Source organism: Calliopsis andreniformis, chromosome 3 (assembly GCF_051401765.1).
Source record: "Calliopsis andreniformis isolate RMS-2024a chromosome 3, iyCalAndr_principal, whole genome shotgun sequence".
NCBI lineage: Eukaryota > Metazoa > Arthropoda > Insecta > Hymenoptera > Andrenidae > Calliopsis > Calliopsis andreniformis.
Window position 1 is genome coordinate 10,151,441 of NC_135064.1, and position 21,119 is coordinate 10,172,559.

Consider the following 21,119-nt stretch of genomic DNA (forward strand, 5'->3'; position numbering starts at 1 on the left):
TGGTTAGATAATTGTTGAAATTTGTTTTCTGGCTTCTGAAATTAATTAGACGCATTTTGAATTTACTACAATCACAATACTGAAATTGTTTGACCCCCTGTGGATTATCTGCGTTGTTGATGCCACAAGCAGGGTTGTGCATCTCGTAAACTCTAGATTTTCAACCGAAATTTTATTTTTATTGAAACAAGTTTTAAACAGTTTATATACCGAACAATTGTATAACATAGTAGAGATTTTAACAAGTATACCAATATTTGTAGGATTAATAACATGTAATATAAGTATTCAGTAGAAACATAAGTCATACATTTCTTTTACAATAATGTTAGTAGTTTTTATAAAGAGAAAAGATTTTGTTGAACGATTACAGAACACTAGTTTAGTTTCTATTACTTTACTCAGAATAATTGTGAAACAGAATTAATTGTACTGCCGTCAGAGTTAAGTTTAACTTTTTCGATCGAACTTCTTTTATACCGCCGTATAATAATTGTGAAACAGAAACAGTATAAAACTTTTACTGCGGCACCTGATAGAGTAAAAGGGGCATGATCATCATTAATTCCTCGCACCTTAAACAAAATATTTGAATACCTCATTTTGCTTTTGTTAGCATAGTGTATAAATTTCATTCACTGAGTACTTGAATCATCGATGTGTTTTAACTTATGGGGTTACGTTTACGTAGGTGGGTAAAAAATTGATTTTTCGTGTTTTACATATTTGGAAAGCTTCAGGTTTCAGAAATGTAGCCTGAAAATTTCATAGTGATATTACAAAAGTTAATGAAGTTAGACAGCTTTGAACGACACAGGGTCGTGTGGTCGAATACTGCTATTTCATGCAAGAAACTACATCTATTTAGAACTTTAAACACATTTTTCTCGAAACATGAGTTTCGAGCTTGGGGACATCATATCTCGGAAGTCATTTAATTGATTCACTTGAAATTTGTGAGAGATATTCTTAGATATTCATAACTTTACGCTGTCCTTAACTATCTAACTTTTGAAAATTTTATTTCCAGCTTTTCAATAAATAGAAAGACAGGATGATTTTCCAACGAAGTTACATATTTCAACTTTACACTCCGCCATTTTGTAATAGAATGCAAAATCAAAATGTAGAGATAGTCAAGGACTTCTAAACATCATCTACAGTTAATATCCATTCGATTTTTTGCTTTGAGATGCATTGTTTGTGTTAGGGAATTTCCACCAACAAATGCTTGCAAAAGAAACACGTCTATCGATGCCAACATTTTCTTTAATTAATAATATTTCTTCATGAAAATTTAGGATAATACAGATAAAAGATGTTTCTTCTAGAGGAAAAGCATTTGCGTCATTTTCATTCATATAAATAAGATGAATAAATAGATAAAAAGAATTCTCGAACTTATACAGCTTTTTCGGGCTTCTAGGTAGATGTAACCCCTTAAAATAATTTGATATTTACTCAATTCAAATTTCCGTACAGGATCGACTTTTCGCGCAGAGGGTTGACCTTTCGCGTCTCGAAAAAGCTTGGATTTCTTAGCGCGTTTGCGTGCTCAGATTAGAGCAGCCCCTATCAGACGACTATACTTTTATTAGCAGCACAGGTTACAATCGTAATAAAGTTTATAGCTTTGTCTGGGTCGCGGTGACGACGACGATATCGCGAACATTACGTGAGCCAACGCTCTCGAAGCTATTTAGTCCCTTTCAAACGTTTGCCTCGCTTTCAGGTTTAACGATTGCCGAACAGCTCGATACCGCGTCACGATAAAAGTCGCGCATGATCCGTTTACGATGAAGCTAAACAAGAGCGTAATGCCCGTGTCCGTGGCTTTGCAGGAAATTCGTGAATTCAACCGAAACGATTTCGCTTCTAGAAGCAAGCACAGAAGACTGTCGAGTCTTAATTAACCGAGGGAACGTGCGACCTTCGAGGACAGGCGACGTTATCGCGGAACAACCGATAAGATATCGATTTCGCTTCGAGAGTAATAACTGCTGCGTCGCTGTTCTAGGCGTCCGATCGCAGCGCGCAATAGGATCGAGCGGTGTACCTGTTTGTCGAGTCTTTAATTAAACCGTACGATTCGCTGTGCAAACAACGATGCTGCGCGCAAAACAGACCACGCCCGATCTGTTTGACGGAAAGGCGTGACACGTTCCACAGTAAAATTTAACGCTGGGACTATCAAGGATTAACGTGCACGTAGTTTAGAGGACCGGTTGAAACGACAGTGTTTTGAAAAAAATACGCGATTCAGGGAAATAACGCTTACTCGGTTTTCTTTTAGTTTTATATACCGCTAATTTGAAGTAAACGTAATACTTGTTTATGAAAAGAAATCAATTGTTTGAATTTTTTTTGGTAGTTTCAGTATTGATTTTAAGACAATCGAGGGGTACCAAAAAATGTATAGGGTAAGAGTACCATTTATTGTGTGGGAGCCGAATGCTGTGCCACCTTTTTATTTTCACATGTAGCAAAATGTAGCATTATTAAATTGGAAATATAATTGAAAATGTAATTGAAAATAATTTGAACCTTTAGGTTACATGCATATTCGAACTGAAAACATAACATATTTACACTCATAAAACATTGAAAATACGATAATTATACAGTATTTGTTCTGTGCATTTTTGTGTAGTAGTAATTGGTACATGAACTTCTTATATTTTAATTATATTTAAAGTGTTTCCATTTAGTTAAGAAAAAATTCCTATAAGTAGAAAAAGTATTGAATTTAATGTAAGTAAGTTGAGAAGTATGATAAAATCAAGTGATACTGTTTAATTTAATTTCTATCATAGAAAAATTGGAGTCATAGAGTTGATTTTATAGAAATCTTCTTAATTTCAGTTTTCTGTCCCCAATTTTTTCAAATTTCTTTAAACTACAGCATTCATATCTTCGATGTGCACTTTATCTATGATAAATATTGTGACACTGATCATTTAACAAGAAGAAAGTTCCTAGAAAACGTTCTTTCCTCTTCCTCGATTCTGATTTCCCCGTTCCGCTCTACAAAGACATAAACTCGATAGATAGCCGTCGACTTTTCCGAATGTCTTAAATTTCCCAGTTTTCGACGTGCCTTGAAGCGAAGAAACAGAATAAGATTCACTGTCATCCACCTGCACATCTTGCAAACCATCGCCTATCTCTAAAATATTGAACATACTATTTATTCACTTTCTTTCCCGTGAAGATCGCAACGCGTAGACAATTACGATAGAAAACTGCAACGCTAATTAATGCAGGAACGCATTATCAAACGCTTTCGCAGATTAATGCCAAGTGGAGCGACTAATTGGACATAATTTATAGCCACGGAGGTCAACATTTTACGAACAACTCCGTATATATGTCGAAAGAAACGCGTCGAGTCAGTAAGACTACATTCACGATGAGTTGATGCGCGCGAAGGTGCGGCACCGAGTGGAAGGTAAAGGAAGATTCGCTCAGTTTGACGGAAATTTCCGAGTGACGAGTCGACGCTGCTCGCGAGTCGATAGCGACTAACCGATGTATGCACATGTATACTGCTATCGAATGATTTTTCTGCGGCAGTTGTACACTCGAGATAAAAAATAGACGATGCAGTTAATGGTACCGCGCGTCAAGATAGAAGCAGCTAGAGTACACACGCGTTGGAGTCACTGTTGAGAGTAGGTGAGCTTTAGCTCATTAATTATAAGAATCGTAAGAATGAAATGATGCTATTTTTACACACAAGTGTTTATTCTTTACAAAATTACATAGGATAGACTAGACATATATATTACTAGACTCTGCGGGCTTTAATGCAAATTCATGTTTTCATAAATACAAGTAAAGAAATGGAGGTTAAATATAGATCTTGTTCATCTTCAGAAAATAATATTATAACGTGTATTTTAGATACTTCGTATATTTTCGAAAATTATGTATATTCTGTACTATTTATAGTATACACTACAAATGTTAGAGCAATTCTATTCATTAAAGCTTATGGTTATATTTACTGAATCTTGGAATCATTCAAAGCAAATGAGTTCTGTGTTTATAGACTTAGATTTACATTTCTGGCAAGAGAAAACTGAGTTATGAGTATACGAGTTAGGAATGTGCTCTTGCTAGACTGCTAGAGAGCACCTAGTGCTCAGTGGGCAATAAATTTATAGTAAGGAGATACTGATTAATGCACAAACATTATATGTCCATTTTTTGTTAGGTTTGAGATTTTACATTGTAGATACATTTTATATTATTTATAAATAAATTTTACATCATAAAATCTCAAACTTTACCAAAAGTGGACATACAATTTTTGTGCATCAAACCATCGATATATTGGACAACTTCTCTAGTTGTCTGTTGTCTTTCATAAAATTAAAAAACGTTCTTTTCTTTTGTGGTACTCTTCATATTAACTCTCAGCTAGTACCTATAGGATCAGTGTTATAACATGGTGGGATTATCACAATTTTCGTATAAGAGAAAAAAAGCATGGTAAAAATTAATTAACTTTATACCAGAACTACTGCAAACATTCCATGATACCATCACAATACGTTCTTTACTAAAAAGTCACGGTATCATCTTGCACTTTTACTTACGTAATTGATATTACGGTCTTTTTAAATAAAATAGTTTCGATTCGCATTAATTCGCAGCGTAAATACTCTATTCTCCTAGCCTACATAACTAAACCGCGTACTAGATACATTTTTCATACCAAAGATTAAAATTAGAATGCTCATAAATGTCCAAACTCCACCACACCATTCAAGAATTAAAACTCATCTACTCCCAAACAGTATCTAAACCAAGCCAAGCTATCTCAGGTTAAGGGAAAAATGAAGAGTTATCAGAAGCCGAGAACCGTAGTCGAGCAGGTACGGGTTACGCATGTCAACTAGAGGGCATTCAACTATCGATCGCATAGTTTCAGCCACCCTCTGCCAAGCCAGATCCGTCCTCCTACTTCCCTTGCTCGCTCTCTTTTCCCGTATTTTCCACGCTTCCACTTTTCTTTCGTTGTTTGGACGCGCGGCCACATTTCCTCGGCAAGTAAATCGGGGGAACGCCTCTGTAACTCGGTTATCCTCGCGCGTAAACTTGGGGGGAATTCCGTTAGCTCGTTACCGCTCGGCTCGGGTTTTCCATCGTGCTTTCGGCCTGCTCGTCAACCTTGTCCATTAGTCCGAGGGATCGAGCGAGTCGCGGCTGCACGTTATTCGTCGTTTCCAGCCCTTCCTCGGCCGCCCCTTGTCACGGGCAATACGTCAATAACCGATTAAGGATGTTCAGTGACGTCAGTATCCGCTGCCGCGTCCTCGCACAGTCGCGAGGAGCAGCAACGTGGGTGCGCGTCATCGCTGCGTCAACTTCTCTCCACCATCCCCCCGAACCCTCTGTTCCCCCTCTCCATCCCCTCGTCGTTGCTCCCCCTTTTTTACGCGACCCTCCGTCTCTCCTCGTGGTCTTTTCTGCGCGCGTATCGAGCGACGCGGAAACAGGCGCGAGGAGAATGGGCCACCTCGACTGCAATAACTCCATTCACAAGGAGAACGCATTCATACGGCCGTACGCATCCGGAAGTCTATCGCAATTGACGCGGGTACAACGAGCGACCGGCAGACTCTGGAAAATTGCGATGCGTCTCCACCCTTCTGTGCCTTTGCCCGCGGCTGAATAAGCGTTTCCGCGGTACAAAACATTTTCATAGAGTCAGGAATCGTCGCGAGCTGGCGAGCACCGGATCAGCCGAGGACAGGACGATCTAGCGAGCTGGGGGCTGCTCAGGAGTGACCATTAGGGATGGGAGTTTAGGATGTGTTCGTGAGGTCGGGATAGGTTTAAGGCATTCGAGACCAGGGTAGTTTGCCAAGACTGTCCTCAGCGGTCGGCAATAGTCTTCAGCACAAATATGACTCATGTGTTGTGTCCTTGGATAATTGGGAGAGCTGTTATTTGATTCAATGGATAGGGCATCGGATTCGAACGTGTTAACGCTGGAATGCCACGCTAGGATCTTCTATAGCCACAGTAAAATATTGATTTCTGTTACTGTACTGCAAAATAATTGCATGGAAAAATGCTCTTTTAGTTTTTTTCAATCTTTGCTAAGCCAACACTGGGTCATTTAAGACCCTATGTTGACTTTGTGAAGTAGCGGTTCTAAACAGTCGGGTTTCTGAGGATTAATATTTAAATTTGATAACCTTAAACTAATGCAGTTGAAAGTAGTTTAGGGAATTTTTACAGAATTTTTTTGTATAAGTATCCAAAATGTACGATGATCACGCTAAATCTAGAAGACTTAGTGTGTTGTATAGCAGTCTGGAAGAATAGTGTGCCATTCTAGTACATATGTGCCATTCTACATAAACTTGTATGCCTCTCACACGCCTAAAAACCTACATCGATGCATAAGTGCTCGCTTAAAGTTACTTTTTATGAATATTAAATAGTTTTTACAATATTAAAAAATGTTCTATATTTTCGAATTACCACCCTTTTGCTTGTACCACCGATTATCCAATACTTTCTGTAAATAGAGTATATGTGTATCTGTAACTGCTTTTTGAATTTATTATTACCTCGTTTTCTGCATTTAAATAATAGAGGACAATAAAATTGATAATTTCGAATAGACAAGTCAGAAATTATTTTCTGCGCAATTTAATTACCTCAATGCCTCGTAAACATTATGTATAGTTATAGTCTAAGGCAGTTGAATTCAGACTCGAATCAGTGTCATCTGTTGGTTCACTCATTATGTTGTATCACGCACACGAATGATTAATAGCAGAGTAGCGCAGGGAAACCCAGTCTACAGTTGAAAGTATTCCCCTCATTTCATGGCACCCTTCAGATCCAGACTCATCTACCGCCACGTGTATCTTCATCAATGGATGAACAAAATAACACACCGATACTATTTGAATATGCAAAAGACATGGCTTACTTGCCATTATCATACTAATGAAGTTTTCTCAATTTTATGATCCGTCCCTATCGTTTCGATTATCACATTCACATATACCTGACGGTTTTATGCACACAATTATTGGTAATATTAATTTGCCCGACTATTTCCGAAACATATTATATTGCTAATCACATTTTCATTGGAGCTTATTAACAGTATAATAGCACTATAAAACGAATTTAAAACATAATGAAAAACACTTTTATTTGCAATTAACGTCATACCGCGTGTCTTAATGGAATTTCTAATAAATATAGCATAGCAATTAAGTGCTATAGTCTATTAATGCCGCTTCGAATGGCATAAAAATGGTAATAGGTACTTAGGAGGCAGTAAAACTGCATTAGATTTTAGCGTTATTCTTAAATCTCGTTAATGGTAGTATACAATACCACTTAACCATCGGTACCATTAACTTTACCCGGTAGAAGTACCTACATAAAACCGAACGAACAAAAATCCCTAAAAAGAATAAAAATATTCCCTCACGGTTTCAGTTCCAACCACCAACACCGTTGTCATCCCATACCACTTGAAATAACTATCCCAAGGGGGGTCATGACCCCCCGCATCGCGTCACAAAAAACCGCATTACCAAATAAGCCTGTCCCCTTCCACGTCGCCAACGAAGTCCTCCGAATCTCCTATGTCTGCTGCGTGGCGTGCATGCAGGAAGGGGGTCCGAAGAATCGAGGGAGAGGGGTGGCAGCGCGTATGCGGGCCAGCTGATCGACTAAGCGACCGATGCACGTGTACACTCACGCAGCACTGTGCGCTTCAGGCTCGGGTCCGAGGCGGCTGGACTGTGGACTAGTGCCAGTGCGTTTCGTTAAATGATACACGAGTACCAGGCCATTTAAATATAGCCTGGCTCCCGAATTGCCCGCATCCCTCGCGCCTTCCGCGCAGGACGTATCGACGCAACGCTGGATAACGATCGCCTCCGATCTCGAGCGCCCTGTCGCGCTCCGAAACGGGCAACCGCCATTGGAATTCAAATTTTCACGGTGACTAGGCAACGTTGTATGTTAATTCGGGAACGAACGGCAGCGGTGATCGTTGCTGCGTCCCTTCTTCGAGGTGTCCATTTGAGAATTTCTGGCGATAGTCGCGCTCGAGAGTAGCCTCGAGGCCTGTGTCCATTCGAGAGCAATTTCGAGATTTTTACTGTCAGATAGATGCTGAATCGTTCATCCAGAGCTTACTGTCCGGCAGAATTCTCAGAGTTCTGTTCATTTGAGAGTTTCTCGCGATAGTCGCTCTCGAGAGTATTCTCAAGTTGTATCTCCATTTGAGAGCAACTTCGAGATTGTTTACTGCCAGATAGACGCTAGATTGTTTGTCCAGAGCTTAGTATTCAGCAGATCTATCAAAGTCGTGTCTATTTTAGAGCCAACTCGCTGTAGTTCAGTAAATATTCAATTTATAGTAGATACAACTTACCGAATCGATTTGCAAAAGAATACGAAATTAAGGGAAGCCACTTTTATTTATAAACATGTAAATAGTAACGCTACATTTCTTAGCTTCAAGTAATGAGTTAAATTACCGAATGTGAAGATAAGTAAAGATATCTGTACATTTAAAAATATAGATATTATTTATTTTAATTTGTAGGTGAAGTCGTACTATGCCTTCAATATTTGCTTCATTCATCTAAATATACACTTGGAAAAATAGTGAAAGAAATAACTTGAACTATTTACAGTACTTGAAAAGATAAACAAAAATTTGTTGAGAGTTTGCAACTGGAGAAACACAAACTTTAATATAAACTTTGTGTGGGTTAGCAAGTGATACGCAGGAGAGCTTTTACTTTTTTATTCCAATTTTCATATACCATATCTCTTGTATTTCACAACACTGATTTTTCTTCACAAACTGTAATTAAATTCATAATTTCACTTTTTGTCCAAGCCTTTTTGGTGCACATTTTTCTACGACTCTCAGGAAAGTACTCTCAGCATTTCGAAACCGTTTCGTCTTCAGACAGCAACCCTTTGAGAGCAATATAGTATCGTATCCATTTGCGACGCTCTCGGACAGTTACTCTCAAAGGCAGTGTCCACTTAGGAGAAATATTCTCGAGAGCAACTTGCGATAGTTTTGCTCTCAGGTGAGCACGTACTTAGACGACTCGTGTTATTCAACGTTTAAAAAAGTCTAAAACGTGGGAAGTCCATTGTTGGCTAATTCTACGTTCGCTAACGGTTCGGAACGCGTGCTGGAACGATACTTCCGGCTGACCGAGTTCATTCCAACCGCGGTGCGGTCGAGTCTGCAGGAAATGAAGTTACGCGAAATCCTTGCGCGATCTGCGAAACGCGGCGCTGGATAGATAAGGGTTCGTGGAATATGTACTTGTTGTACAGTTGTTTACTCGAGCGTGGGGAGAAGGGGTAGCTGTGTAGGCTTTCGATAACTCGGTTGTGGATTTGCTTGAGAAGCAATTTTTTGTTTTTGTTTTATATTTTGAATGAGGACTTATCAAGCCGTGGAATTTTCCTCGTGAAATTTCTTGTAGTTGAAGTTTATTCTGTGTAACTGATTCATATTATACCATGTAACAACGATATATAACAAATTAACACAACTGCTTCAGAGTTTCGTTATATTATGAATTTTGCATTACTGTAATTCAGTAACTAAATAGTAAATTGTTTTTTTATTGAATTATTATGGACGTTAGCTACCATACATTAGTTTTTTGAAGAATTCCTAAAGTAATTTTTGGAAATACAGCTAAAAATGTCACTTCAACAAAGTCTCGGTATTGGGATTACATATTAACCCTAGAAGCAATATTCTTCTATTTTTCGACGCAAATAACACTGCGGGCGACCCAAAAAGGTCTTAATATTTATCATTTTCGAAAAATTCATTTCCATCTTCTTTAAGTATCTTAAGAAAAGACAATTACACAACCTGATCTCTGCTTACAGAAAAGAAAAAAATAAAAATTTTCAAATTACTCGAAGTGCATGTTAAATAGATCTTCAAGTTTCAAATTTTACGGAGTAGCTGGCGATCCCAGGATGTTGTTCTAGGATTAAAAGTTGAAACTGTGTAGCCGAATATCTCAGATTTGAGATGGTGAAATTTCTTGAGAGTTTAGTCAGACGTAGATGACACATATTAACACACCATCAAAATTTCAAGAAATCCCTAGATAAGTCGCTTTTCGGGTAGCTACCTGAAGTATCTACTTCACGCAAATTTTGCATTTGCAATGTTTTTGGAGGAAGGATAGGAATATCCTCTCAATCTACGGTCGACAGGTTCCCTTATGCGTGCGGGGGGCATGCGATCGCGTGCTCGAACGCGTTGGATCGGGTCGTGGAGCGCTTGCCTTGCTACGACGGGAATAGAATCGGAACCGGCTGCAGGAGACGTTGGCGTTCCGTCGATGCCACTTTGGCTCTTTTAAGCCAAGTCCAGCGTGCCTGCCACGAAGAACGTTCGTGCCGAATCCAAGTTCAGGGGGAAGATAATACAGAAAGACGATGACGAGCGTCGAGCGTCTGGGTCAAAGGTCACGTCGAAATTGCGATGTCGACGCGATGTCGTTGAACGGTGCACACAATCTCACAGCGTAGTTGCATTTAATGGAAATATCGATAGCGATAATGGACGAGTGTTAAAAATTGTGTTTTCGAGTTTCATCTACTACTTTAGCATTCCCTTCTTCGTTCCTCCACCTTCGCTTCGTTCGCTCTTCCTCGTCAGTGTTTTCTCTCCCGCGACTTCGTTCGTTTCTCCTCTCGCGCTGTTCGCCCCTCCCTGGTTTCGTCTATTTAGCCTCTCAAAGGCTTCGAGGTGTTCGCTGATACTATTCTTAACCGAGAGTCGTGTAGCGGCCGCTTGAACTCACCTTTTCGTTCCACGTACCTTTCCAGTCAACCACCTTTCTCGCCTTCCTGATCGAGTTGCTCGCGTTTCACGACCATTTCGTCGCGTAAATCGATGCCATAACGCCGTTCCGCCTTCCTCCTTTTTACACCTCGTCAATGCGCTTCCTTTGCACCGTATACGTGTATGGTTGATCAAAATATATCACACCCCCGCGAAAAGTCTGTCGTAGAGGTAAAGGCATGTAAAGTTTTGAAGGAGAGTAAAAGGAAAGTTTTTGTTGGTGAAGTTAGACAATTACTGCACTCTGAAATATATATGGCCAACTCAAATGATTCTGACCACATCCACATTTTCTATCTCCCTCTCTCTCCCTTATTCAGTAAGAAAAAAATAGATAGTATCGATACAGCCAGATTCGTCTGAGCTGGGTGTTTTTTTTTCTCTATTTCTCTATTTCTCTATTTCTCTATTTCTCAAAGCTACTCTTTGAAATCTCGCTTGATTTGTATTTAAATGACTTGTCTATTTCACGGAATTATCTCTACTCATGCGTATAAATCAAATTACATTTTATGTCACATTACACAGACATGTACACGGCTTAAAGATTCCGACAGCTAAATTGTCCTTGTTACGTTATCTCTCTAGTGAGACATTATTTACGTGACTGTATGTTTTCTTTGATTTAAAGAAGGGAAAATGCTTAATCTCGGCGTTAAGTGAGATTAGTGTTGAGTCAGACTGTAAAATTATTTTCAGACGTCCACACAAGAAAGGGGGCTGTCACGAAAGAAAACGAAGCAAGTTATAAACCTACTTTCCACTTTTGTGGAAGTACCTATGTACTGTTCGTATCTTCGTTTTCCTCACGAGAAGAATACATAACTTGATTTAGCTTCTCTCGAGTCGCGATTAACGGGACGACGCGCATGTCTTGGATATTTAAAAACGACAGCACAGAGTTTTAGTTTACGTCGAATATTTTGTTAAATAATACAAATTTGAAGCGATATCTTCGTGATAGGCCTTTCTACACTATAAAGCGACAGATGATCATAAGAGTACAGGAAAAGGCGAATTCTCATTGCCAGTTGAGCACTTTAGTCTTTGGTGCTGTTTATCATGGATATTTGTTATTTTCTCTTTATTGCAACATATTGAATTTTGGATCTCGTGTACTCCATAGGCTTTACGTATATTCAAATTGTTAAATCTTCTCTTCAAATTTACAATATTACTAATTGGCCTAATACCTGCAATCCATTTCATTTGTTATCCAAATATCGATATGATCTTCATCAGGAATCTATTAATATCATTTCCAAGAACATTTAATGAGAAGTACAGAATTTAACATGTCTACTTCTAAAGAATCTATATTAAATCTTTCCTTCCATGGAAGTATCACTGAATCATTGTAAATTTCGCACGTAAAGGGCTCCTCTCTATAACGATACCACTACTAGGTATTATTTAATTACTTGGTTGGAGAATGAACGTTTCATTTAGACAGAGCTTGCTTTACCTGTTCGTACACGTCATTACCTGCGCGTTATCGCAAGCTTTTAACCTTTCAGCGCAAAGAAAATTATCGCGTGATGCGATCGTACATCATTCTCTTGACCATCGATAAAACTCTAATAATAGCAATGCCTTGTAGCGGTTTAATGGATCAGCGATTGCGATACTCTTTCGGGGATCGCTGAGATACAATCGGCTTCCGTTTCAAAGCGTTTGTCGCCTGCGCTGCTTGGAGCAGTATCACTTTTCTCGTAGACTTTTCTATACTCTGGTAAATCATAAATTGCTAAATTTTCACCAGCTGACGGGGGCATTTTGTTCTTTAAAAACGATCATAAAGGGAATTGATGGGGAGGATAACCAGGAAGAAGGAATTCGGTGTTTGGCTTTCAGATGCAGCGGACTGCTAAGATTGGATCGCTTTGTTTTATGCCTTAACTGTTGATTAAACTGTGTAGAAGAAGCATTGGCAATGAAAGATTCCTTTAATCTGTAGTGGCTACAAGCTGAGGATTCTTAACTTTGCCTAATGTTGCTAATATTGATATACATTTTGTTCCTTTCTTGTAGACAATATTTCAGACAGCAGGTGCATATGTTTATCTTTGAACATATTTTCACATACTATTTTTAACACATAGTGTTAACAAAAATATTAATGTCTTATATATTATACAGAAGAAGTTGACCCACTTTTAGAACAGGTTATAAAGACGATTCCTGCTGAGCAAGATTGTCACTTTTATCGCAGTATATTTATACCGCTCCACAAAGTATAAGAATTTCCGGTGAAAGTATACCTTTTTCGTATTTTTAGGAAAATTAACACTTTAATAACTTTTAACATATATTCCACAATATACGATTTAAGTGTATGAATTATAACAATGCATCTATCGTCAGTCACTGAATTTGATTCAGACTTTCTAGACTTCAGACAGAAATATATTGCGGTAATATTGTAGTATTTCTAATACATTAACTTGTAAATTCTAAAATGTTGAATTAAAAACATGTTTGATACTTTTGCTTCAAACATCGATCCATTAAATTTCAATTATGAGCTGCTCCAATATTTGGTGTGTAACTCTTTTCACAAGTCTAACTTCGCATAGAGGTCGGTACTAACTTTCCAAGAACAGATCGATTCGAATGCACTAGGTACCTGATAGCAGACATAGGTTGCAGGAAGTATTGAAACGAAACTGATTGTCATTCTGAGAAAAGCATATGATAATGTCGCCTATAATCTATTAGATTACAGAGACATCTGCAACAACCTGCAGATAATTTTATAGGAACAGGTTGAATGAGTCAGTCCGTGACAACGTCAATCAGCTTCAAGCTATGTCTCCACTGAACAACAAGAAATATTTTGTCGTCTTTTGTTGCTATGTGTTCCAAAATGTTTCCACCAACTCATACAAGCGTTTTGTCCATACTGAAGCGATATGATACGAGGAATATTTGGGTCTTGTTTTGGTTTCAAAGCGTCATTTGTTGCTGTCAACAGAAACACAAAGAAACCTGGAGAATTATTCGGCATATCAGAAGCGATTTTTTTGAAATATGGTTGGGCCAGAAATATCATTGTGCCCGACGAAGATTGCACTTTTCGTCAGAGATAAGTACCATGTTCGACGCAGTTTATGACCTGATATGACGTGTTTGGCTTCTCAGAATCGCCGAAATTTATGCCTTGTCACAGGGAACTAAAGAGAAAGTGATGGGTGGAGTGACGATCTCCGTCAGAGCTATCCAACTGATTTTGATCGGAGACAACACTCTAATAATTGTATCCATCACTTTCTCTCTAGTTTACTAATACCAGCCATACATTTCGTTGTGTCACAAGTCTCAGATGTCAAACATACTATATGAGGTTACAAATCTCATTAAAAAGAGTACTCACCTCTGACGAAGAGCGTGACCACCATCGAGGACAATACTGCAATCAAACAATAAAATGAATATATTTGAGACACTAGGACACATGAAGCGACAAGTGACTGAAATATTGGAAGATGAGGACTTTAACTTCTTGTAGGACCAGAATTAATTGTTATCTATTCATACTAGAAGACACTTCCACTCCTTGCCTCAGTTTACCACACTATTTTTCTAACCAAATTACATTTTAATGGAACGAGAACAAAAAGTTTCTCGTTGTTAGCCATGAAGATATAGTCTTAGGTTCTCCTATACCAAGAAAAGTGTTCGAATCTGGAACTGCAACAAAAATGTCCTTATTCTCGCTTCAGTGGAGACATAGCTTTTGGTTACCCTATCCCAAGACCTGAATCTGTTTAGGGTTCTGCCTGCAGACCGTACTCCACTATCAACACACCCATTTGGATGTCCTGTTTCGCGTATCTTGCTCCGCGGCCATTTCAGCGGTTCAAAGTTGGCTGCATCGTGCGCAACGCGTATCACGCATTGTCCGTGCGTAACGGAGCTAAATAGGTTAATATGCACATCCGTATCGCAGCTCGCGTTATGTCACCGATGCCAGGCTAATTGAATAGGCCGGCTTCTACCGGGTGTCTTGGGCCTATCGAAAGCGTCGTCTTGGCGAAACGAGGGGAATTCGAGAGAGAAGTCGACCCAGGACAGACGTCGACTTTCGTCGTGTCTCGTCGAGGGTAAAAGTGGGAGAATAAGGTCGCTTTCGGTCGTCCGCGACAAAGTAGTCCAACGTGGGCCAACTGAAATCGTTATCTAACGCTTTCACCGAGCAAACGTTTGCATGTTTGTCGCCATCCGTTTCGGATTGTATTATGAGACGCCTCGGGCTAATGACGCTCTTCATTGACTGTCGCTGATGCGCGATACGCGTCTAGCTGCTTGCCTTTATAACTGTTTTCGCGCTGATATTGCGTCTTGTCTATTTAAACTAGGCGTAGATAAAGCTAAGTTCGTAGTATCTAGCTGATGTACTATGGCCTGGTAGCAAAATGTACGTCGACACATTCCTTAGAGTGTTTCACGTGGTGATATCTGTGTTAGTGGTTGTAAAATGAACTAACAATAAGTCACATGTTTTTATTTTCGAGGTACATATCAGTGTTTCAAGTTTTCAACTTTAATATTGCGTTGTGTCTTCTTGGACCCTTATCTTTAAGTGACAAAAATTCTTTTAATGTCTGTCTTCTTTTTGAAAATAAAAATTCTGTATTCTGGATCACAAAAGGTCTTCATTGCAATTCTTTGAAAATGTGACATAGGTCGTTTTGCCTTTATAGCCACAGATATTTGAAAGATGAATGGAGAAAATGGTGTTGTGAAGGATTTTCAATGGATTTTCCAGAGTGTTACAGTATTTCCTCAATAGCGTATAAGATCACATCACTCAATACAATTTTATCTCCTTATCTGGAATCAGATAGAAGCTTGTACAGTGGAATCTCGATAATTGCAATTTCGATAACTTGCACGCGAACTTCATTAATTGCATTTTGATATCACGTGATAAAGATAGTAGCTTAGATAGGAATTAATAAAAGGAAAAGTGTTAGTTGAAGGAGAAAGATTGATTGACTCTCATTAGCTGATTGTTTATTTGTTCATTGCACGAGTCTCAACACTTGCCTTTATGCAACGAGCTAGCTCCTACTGTGGAATATAAGAAACTCGTTTCTAAGATCAGGTCACGCACTAGCAAGTGCATAAACTTTTAACTGGTTTCAAGCTGTAAATTCATAATAGGACAAAACTATGAATACTATATATATATCTTTAACGTGTTGATTGCTATAGTCGTAGCCACCATTTTCAATTTGCAGTGTATGATTAAACCACTTACAGTAATTAAATCTTAACACTTAGTATCTCTTGTAGCATTAATATCATCAGGAACGATGTCAATTAATAAATACAATATCAAGTTATTAAATGTCCTCGTTTTTTATAATATACATATTTATGTACAAATAAGGTTTAGAAAAAAGTAAAAAAGCCACATGGTAGTGAACAGTCCACAGTCATTGAATACTCCATAGATATCAACAAGAATCTATACCCAAGTATTCTCCAGTAGATACTAAATCAAACTCAAAAGGAAATAATTGTAAATATATCTGATGTTAATTTTCTCGTGATCAGAAAAATTCTCAAAATTTTGTGACTAAACACCGCAGGGTGTAGACACTAAAGTGTTTCATAAAGTTTAAGTTGACATAGAACAATCTTAGCAGTAATAAACTTCAATATGACATAGAGCTACATTTACGACAGTTAGCCACAAAATTTAACGCTTTTACACTCGAGTAATTTCGAGCTTTTTTTTCATCAACTAGGCTTCTAACGTAATTCTAAGCGCGACAGCAGAAAAAATAGACGTCAAAACCTATGTACATATCCCACTAGTCACAAAAGGTTAAAACTAACGCAGAACTACGCCAACAGCAATCCGCCACAGATTTCCAAATGACGTAGAGCTGCGTTTGCGACAGCCAGTGTGTCAACGCCCAGGCGAATCATCTTCATCTCTGAAACCGGCTCTACTACTCGCGACATCACTTGTTCACGACTGGCTCATAGCAACCACTCTGTTCGCGAGAATCCACGAGCGCTCGCCTATCGCCAGTTGTTCGTGCCTAGCTTAGACATACGTGCATTGATACGAAACGCGCACTAGCTGCAGAGTGAGCGTGCATAACACGCGTAATCGGACGACGTGGTCGACCTTCGGCCGATGTGGCGCATACTGCTGGAAACATTCGCGATTATGTAGCTCGGTCGGGTGGTCGGCTGCGTCGCGATTACTCGTACGACAAACTCTCGTCGGGAAGCGCGCGACCGGCTTTATATTTAGCCGCGGGTCCAAACTAGTTGCGGAAGTTCCGCGAGCCCGTATTATTACTCGGCCTAAACAGCTTCCAGTGGCGAGAAGTTGGTAAGCCCGTCGACGACTACCAGCTCCTAGCTTGTTCCTAGATGTAGATGCAATATTTGCGAGGGGAATGCTCGCCGAGAAATGCTCTGCGCGTTGTAGGCCCGTGGATATGGCTTTGGGAATTGCTCTATGTGCTATGAGTGGCTAAAAGAATGGGGAAACCTGTTCTTGGTATTATTTGTCACGATAGATAGAAATTCACTGAGTAATGATTATAATAATAGCTACACATAGGATATAATATCTGCTCTATTAATAGAATATGTTGTTATTTTAAGTAAAGAATTTTAAATAAGAAATTTTCAGGTTAATGTTTTTGGTTTATTAAAGTGGGTATTTTGTATGAATATTCTTGAAATTTATCCGGAATATATTAACTTAATCTTTTTTGTAAAAATTGGCTTTATTTGACAAAAATGCTACTGTATTTTAGCTCACTGGAGCCTACTGTATGAATATTCATACAGAAATCAAGAACTTTCTAATAGCTGGTTTTATGGACAGGTTCTAGTGGAATAAATTGGCAATTCCATACTCGCATGCATCAGTCTAGTGTATCATAACAAATAGAATTAGTGAAAAATTGCAAATCTTATAGAACCTAGTACATAAACTTCAAAGTGCTACAACAAATGATTATTTCCATCTGTACATGAAGTCATTATGAGGTGATTACTTTCATGTTTACTTACATTCATATTTTGAGTATTGCGAGTTACAAAGCGTGAAACATGTATCTGCTTACTTCGTGTAAAAAAGACTTCCATTATTATCATTATTACATATAAAGTAATAGTGTTCTTTCTCTAACACCTGACTCTATTGACAAGATCTGTAAATACATAATTTGTATTCTACATACATACAGAATTAGCATCGTGCCATCTCAAAGAGCTAATGTTCTGAAATCAATATCTTCTAATTTCTCATGATATTGTAATTCCTTAAATTGCTCTGGCGACATCAGAGCGTCGATTTACGTAAGAACTTAGCCTCTCTCGAATGGTGGACGATTAACAGTTATTGTAAGGGTGGGTTACGTAAAGTGACGGGACGTTTTTTCGTGCTCGGTGGATTTACGAATTTCATAATAGATCGTTGATCAATGTCGCAGAAAACAGTGACAAAGAACTAACGACAAACTTTTCTTTTGTTGCAGGTCGGTATCAGCTCCAGTGTGACTATAGTACCGCAATGCGAGCATTGGTAAGTCGTTCATGCGCTAATAAAATAATGGAACGAACACGAATGGATACCATCGTTTACATTACAGACGTTTAAGTACCAATTCCACGAAGAAAATTAAAACTATAGGTTTATGGATCGTTCATTATAAGAATAGTATAATTCCATTTTTCCTAATCTAAAATAATCAGTTTTTATACATTAAATGATATGTAAACATTTCTTCAATTTTTCCAAAAATGAACCTACACTACGTTCGTAATAAAAAGTCCTTATATATTCATCACAATTATAGATATTCCACAAATAGTAAAACATAAAATATAGAACTCATTTTCAGTCGTCACATTATAGACACACCTTTAAAGTCATTGGAGCTAGAAAGATAGCCTAAAAATAAATTACCAGTGATTAAAACCTCAATAGTGAGACCAGAGCGCTTAATGAAGAGGGTTGTATCTAGAATCGAGGTAATTTCTAGACAGTCAATTTAGGTTTGGGACTCGGGCGTGCGAGCTTGGACGGTCACTCGACGACAAAAGGCTATAAATACGTAAAACGCTTTAGCGGAGCAGAACGCAAGAAACCGTGGGCTCTGGACGAAATAGACCGCGTCGATGCACCGTTCCTAGTCGTCCGAGCTGTCGAGGGCAACGTGTGCGAGCCGACGCGACGGTTGCTATGAAAAAATTTACGGTGTACGTGGTCCTTTGATGTGCTCGTACAGTTTACGCAACGATCATCGAGATTTACGAGCAGTCGTGCGATCGAGGAGGAATGGCAGAATCGCGGCAGGAGGGTCTTCGTGAACCATCCTGGACCACCTTGGTTAGTCTGTCGTTCTGTGTCAGCACCGTGTTATTATCGTGGTTGGAATGACACAGTTTAGGATCGTGTACCTCTGCTTGCGTTCGCTATTGTGACGCATTCGGTTCTTAGAAACTGTAGAATAAATGCTGGTAGAAAATATCATTTGTTGTATTGCCAGGGTAGGGCATCAATGGTGGCAGAATTACAGTCACTGGTCGTGAAATTAGGGTAATTCAAAGTTTTCGAGTCAGCGAAACATTCTTCTTTGTAATATATAATTGGTGATTCTCATTATTCAGTCTTTGCAGTCTCATGCTAAGGTAGGTTGCTGCCTTTGACAGAGTTATAGGTAGTATAATAATATAACCCCTTTTCATATTGGAAATGTTCTGTCATTTTTCCCTGTCAAGTTTTAGTTAATTAAATCTTTCACATCAGAAGTACATATGAATAGATACAGTAAATTATTCAAATACCAACAAAAAGAGAACTCAGTTCTGTGTAATTTGTAATGTTTTCACTTATTTTCGCTTTTTTTAGTTGGAAATTAGAGTGAAACTGATCAAAGCGATTAAAAGTTCGACATATGTATTTATTTATAGCACTCGATGAGTTACCTACTTCAAAGGCAGATAGTAATCAATTAATTACTATCAAGACTATCAACACATGATCATATACGTTTGCAGTAATAACTTAGACGTACAGAGGAAGTTTGTTATTGATGACATGGTGTTGTAATTAAGGAAATAAGATTTCTGCATGCGACCCTAATTCGATAGCCAGGGACTATAAGAAGTTGAAGTTCGTGAAATTATTGAAACAACTAAATACATAGTTAAGTGCTTGCAAATTGAAATTTGTTCATTTTATTATTTTCTACCTTACTTATACTCTTACATAGTTACAATACGTAGATAATCACGTATTTTATTATTATTCCTTGATGGAATGCAAAAAACGAGGTTCGCCTACAGCGAAATGAATCCGATGTACGTATCCTGTGAGCATGATTGCTACCTTCATCATTTATCAAACGTTGCGTCTTAGAATGTTAGTTGGGATTAACCTTTGCCCTCAGGTGGTGTGATGTGATTATTATAACAAAAGTAGCATGGAGGGGGCACCGTGACTTCATTACAGGAAATAGAGAGCCTAAGAGCAAAAGCAATTCTTGTAAAAACAATTTAGTGGAGAGGAACAAGACTCACAAGTAGAACCTATTTCATTAAAAACTTGATCTGTGAAATATGATGAATATTTTGTTAACAAGAATTAAAGCTACTCTAGTAGCTAGTGGCGCTAATTTTTATTAGATACCTATATAAAAATTATAGCAGCTTTAAATTTTATTCAAAGTTTGGGTCAATAATTTTTGCTAACAAGGTAAATTTAACTATTTTATAGCTACACGGTGAGTGAATATTAATTTAATGATAAAAGAGGAGGATATGACCTCGTTAGCTGAATCAAGTACAATCGTCATCTCTTTCATGACATACTAATTCAAAACGTACAGTCGGTATCAAAAGTGGGAGGATTTCTAAACTTCCTAATTTTTTTTGCGTGACACATTCATCTCCATTTCGCGATACTTTGTTAGAAAGTGTTAGCCGCGAGCAGCAGGGATCAGCAAATGATAGTTGCACGTTAATGGATACCCAACCCGCGTATGGAAAAACGGACGTCAAAAGAGAGTCGTTGAAGTTCTCGTTACACGCTGAATTTTTATACCAACGAACAATTTTATTGTACATTCGTGGCAGTGAGGTGAAACGTCAGTATTTAAATGTCAACGCAGTGACGAAGGAAAAGGTTAACTTTCATCGCCTACGATCCTCATTAATTTTGATTTTTAACGCGTCGCTGCGATTTATT

The 21,119-nt window shown here is 38.4% G+C and overlaps 2 protein-coding genes across 2 annotated transcripts in view; both read left to right on the forward strand.

Annotated features, from left to right (window-relative positions):
- LOC143188678 (uncharacterized) overlaps positions 1–20,094 on the forward strand; it is a 28,999-nt gene extending 8,905 nt beyond the window's left edge. The window contains exon 3 of the mRNA XM_076393074.1: positions 18,926–20,094. Within this exon, the coding sequence (XP_076249189.1) occupies positions 18,926–19,116 (191 nt within the window). The 3' untranslated portion in view covers positions 19,117–20,094. The remainder of the gene's footprint in view (positions 1–18,925) is intronic.
- Orb2 (cytoplasmic polyadenylation element-binding protein orb2) overlaps positions 1–21,119 on the forward strand; it is a 146,528-nt gene that overhangs the window by 64,300 nt on the left and 61,109 nt on the right. The window lies entirely within an intron of this gene.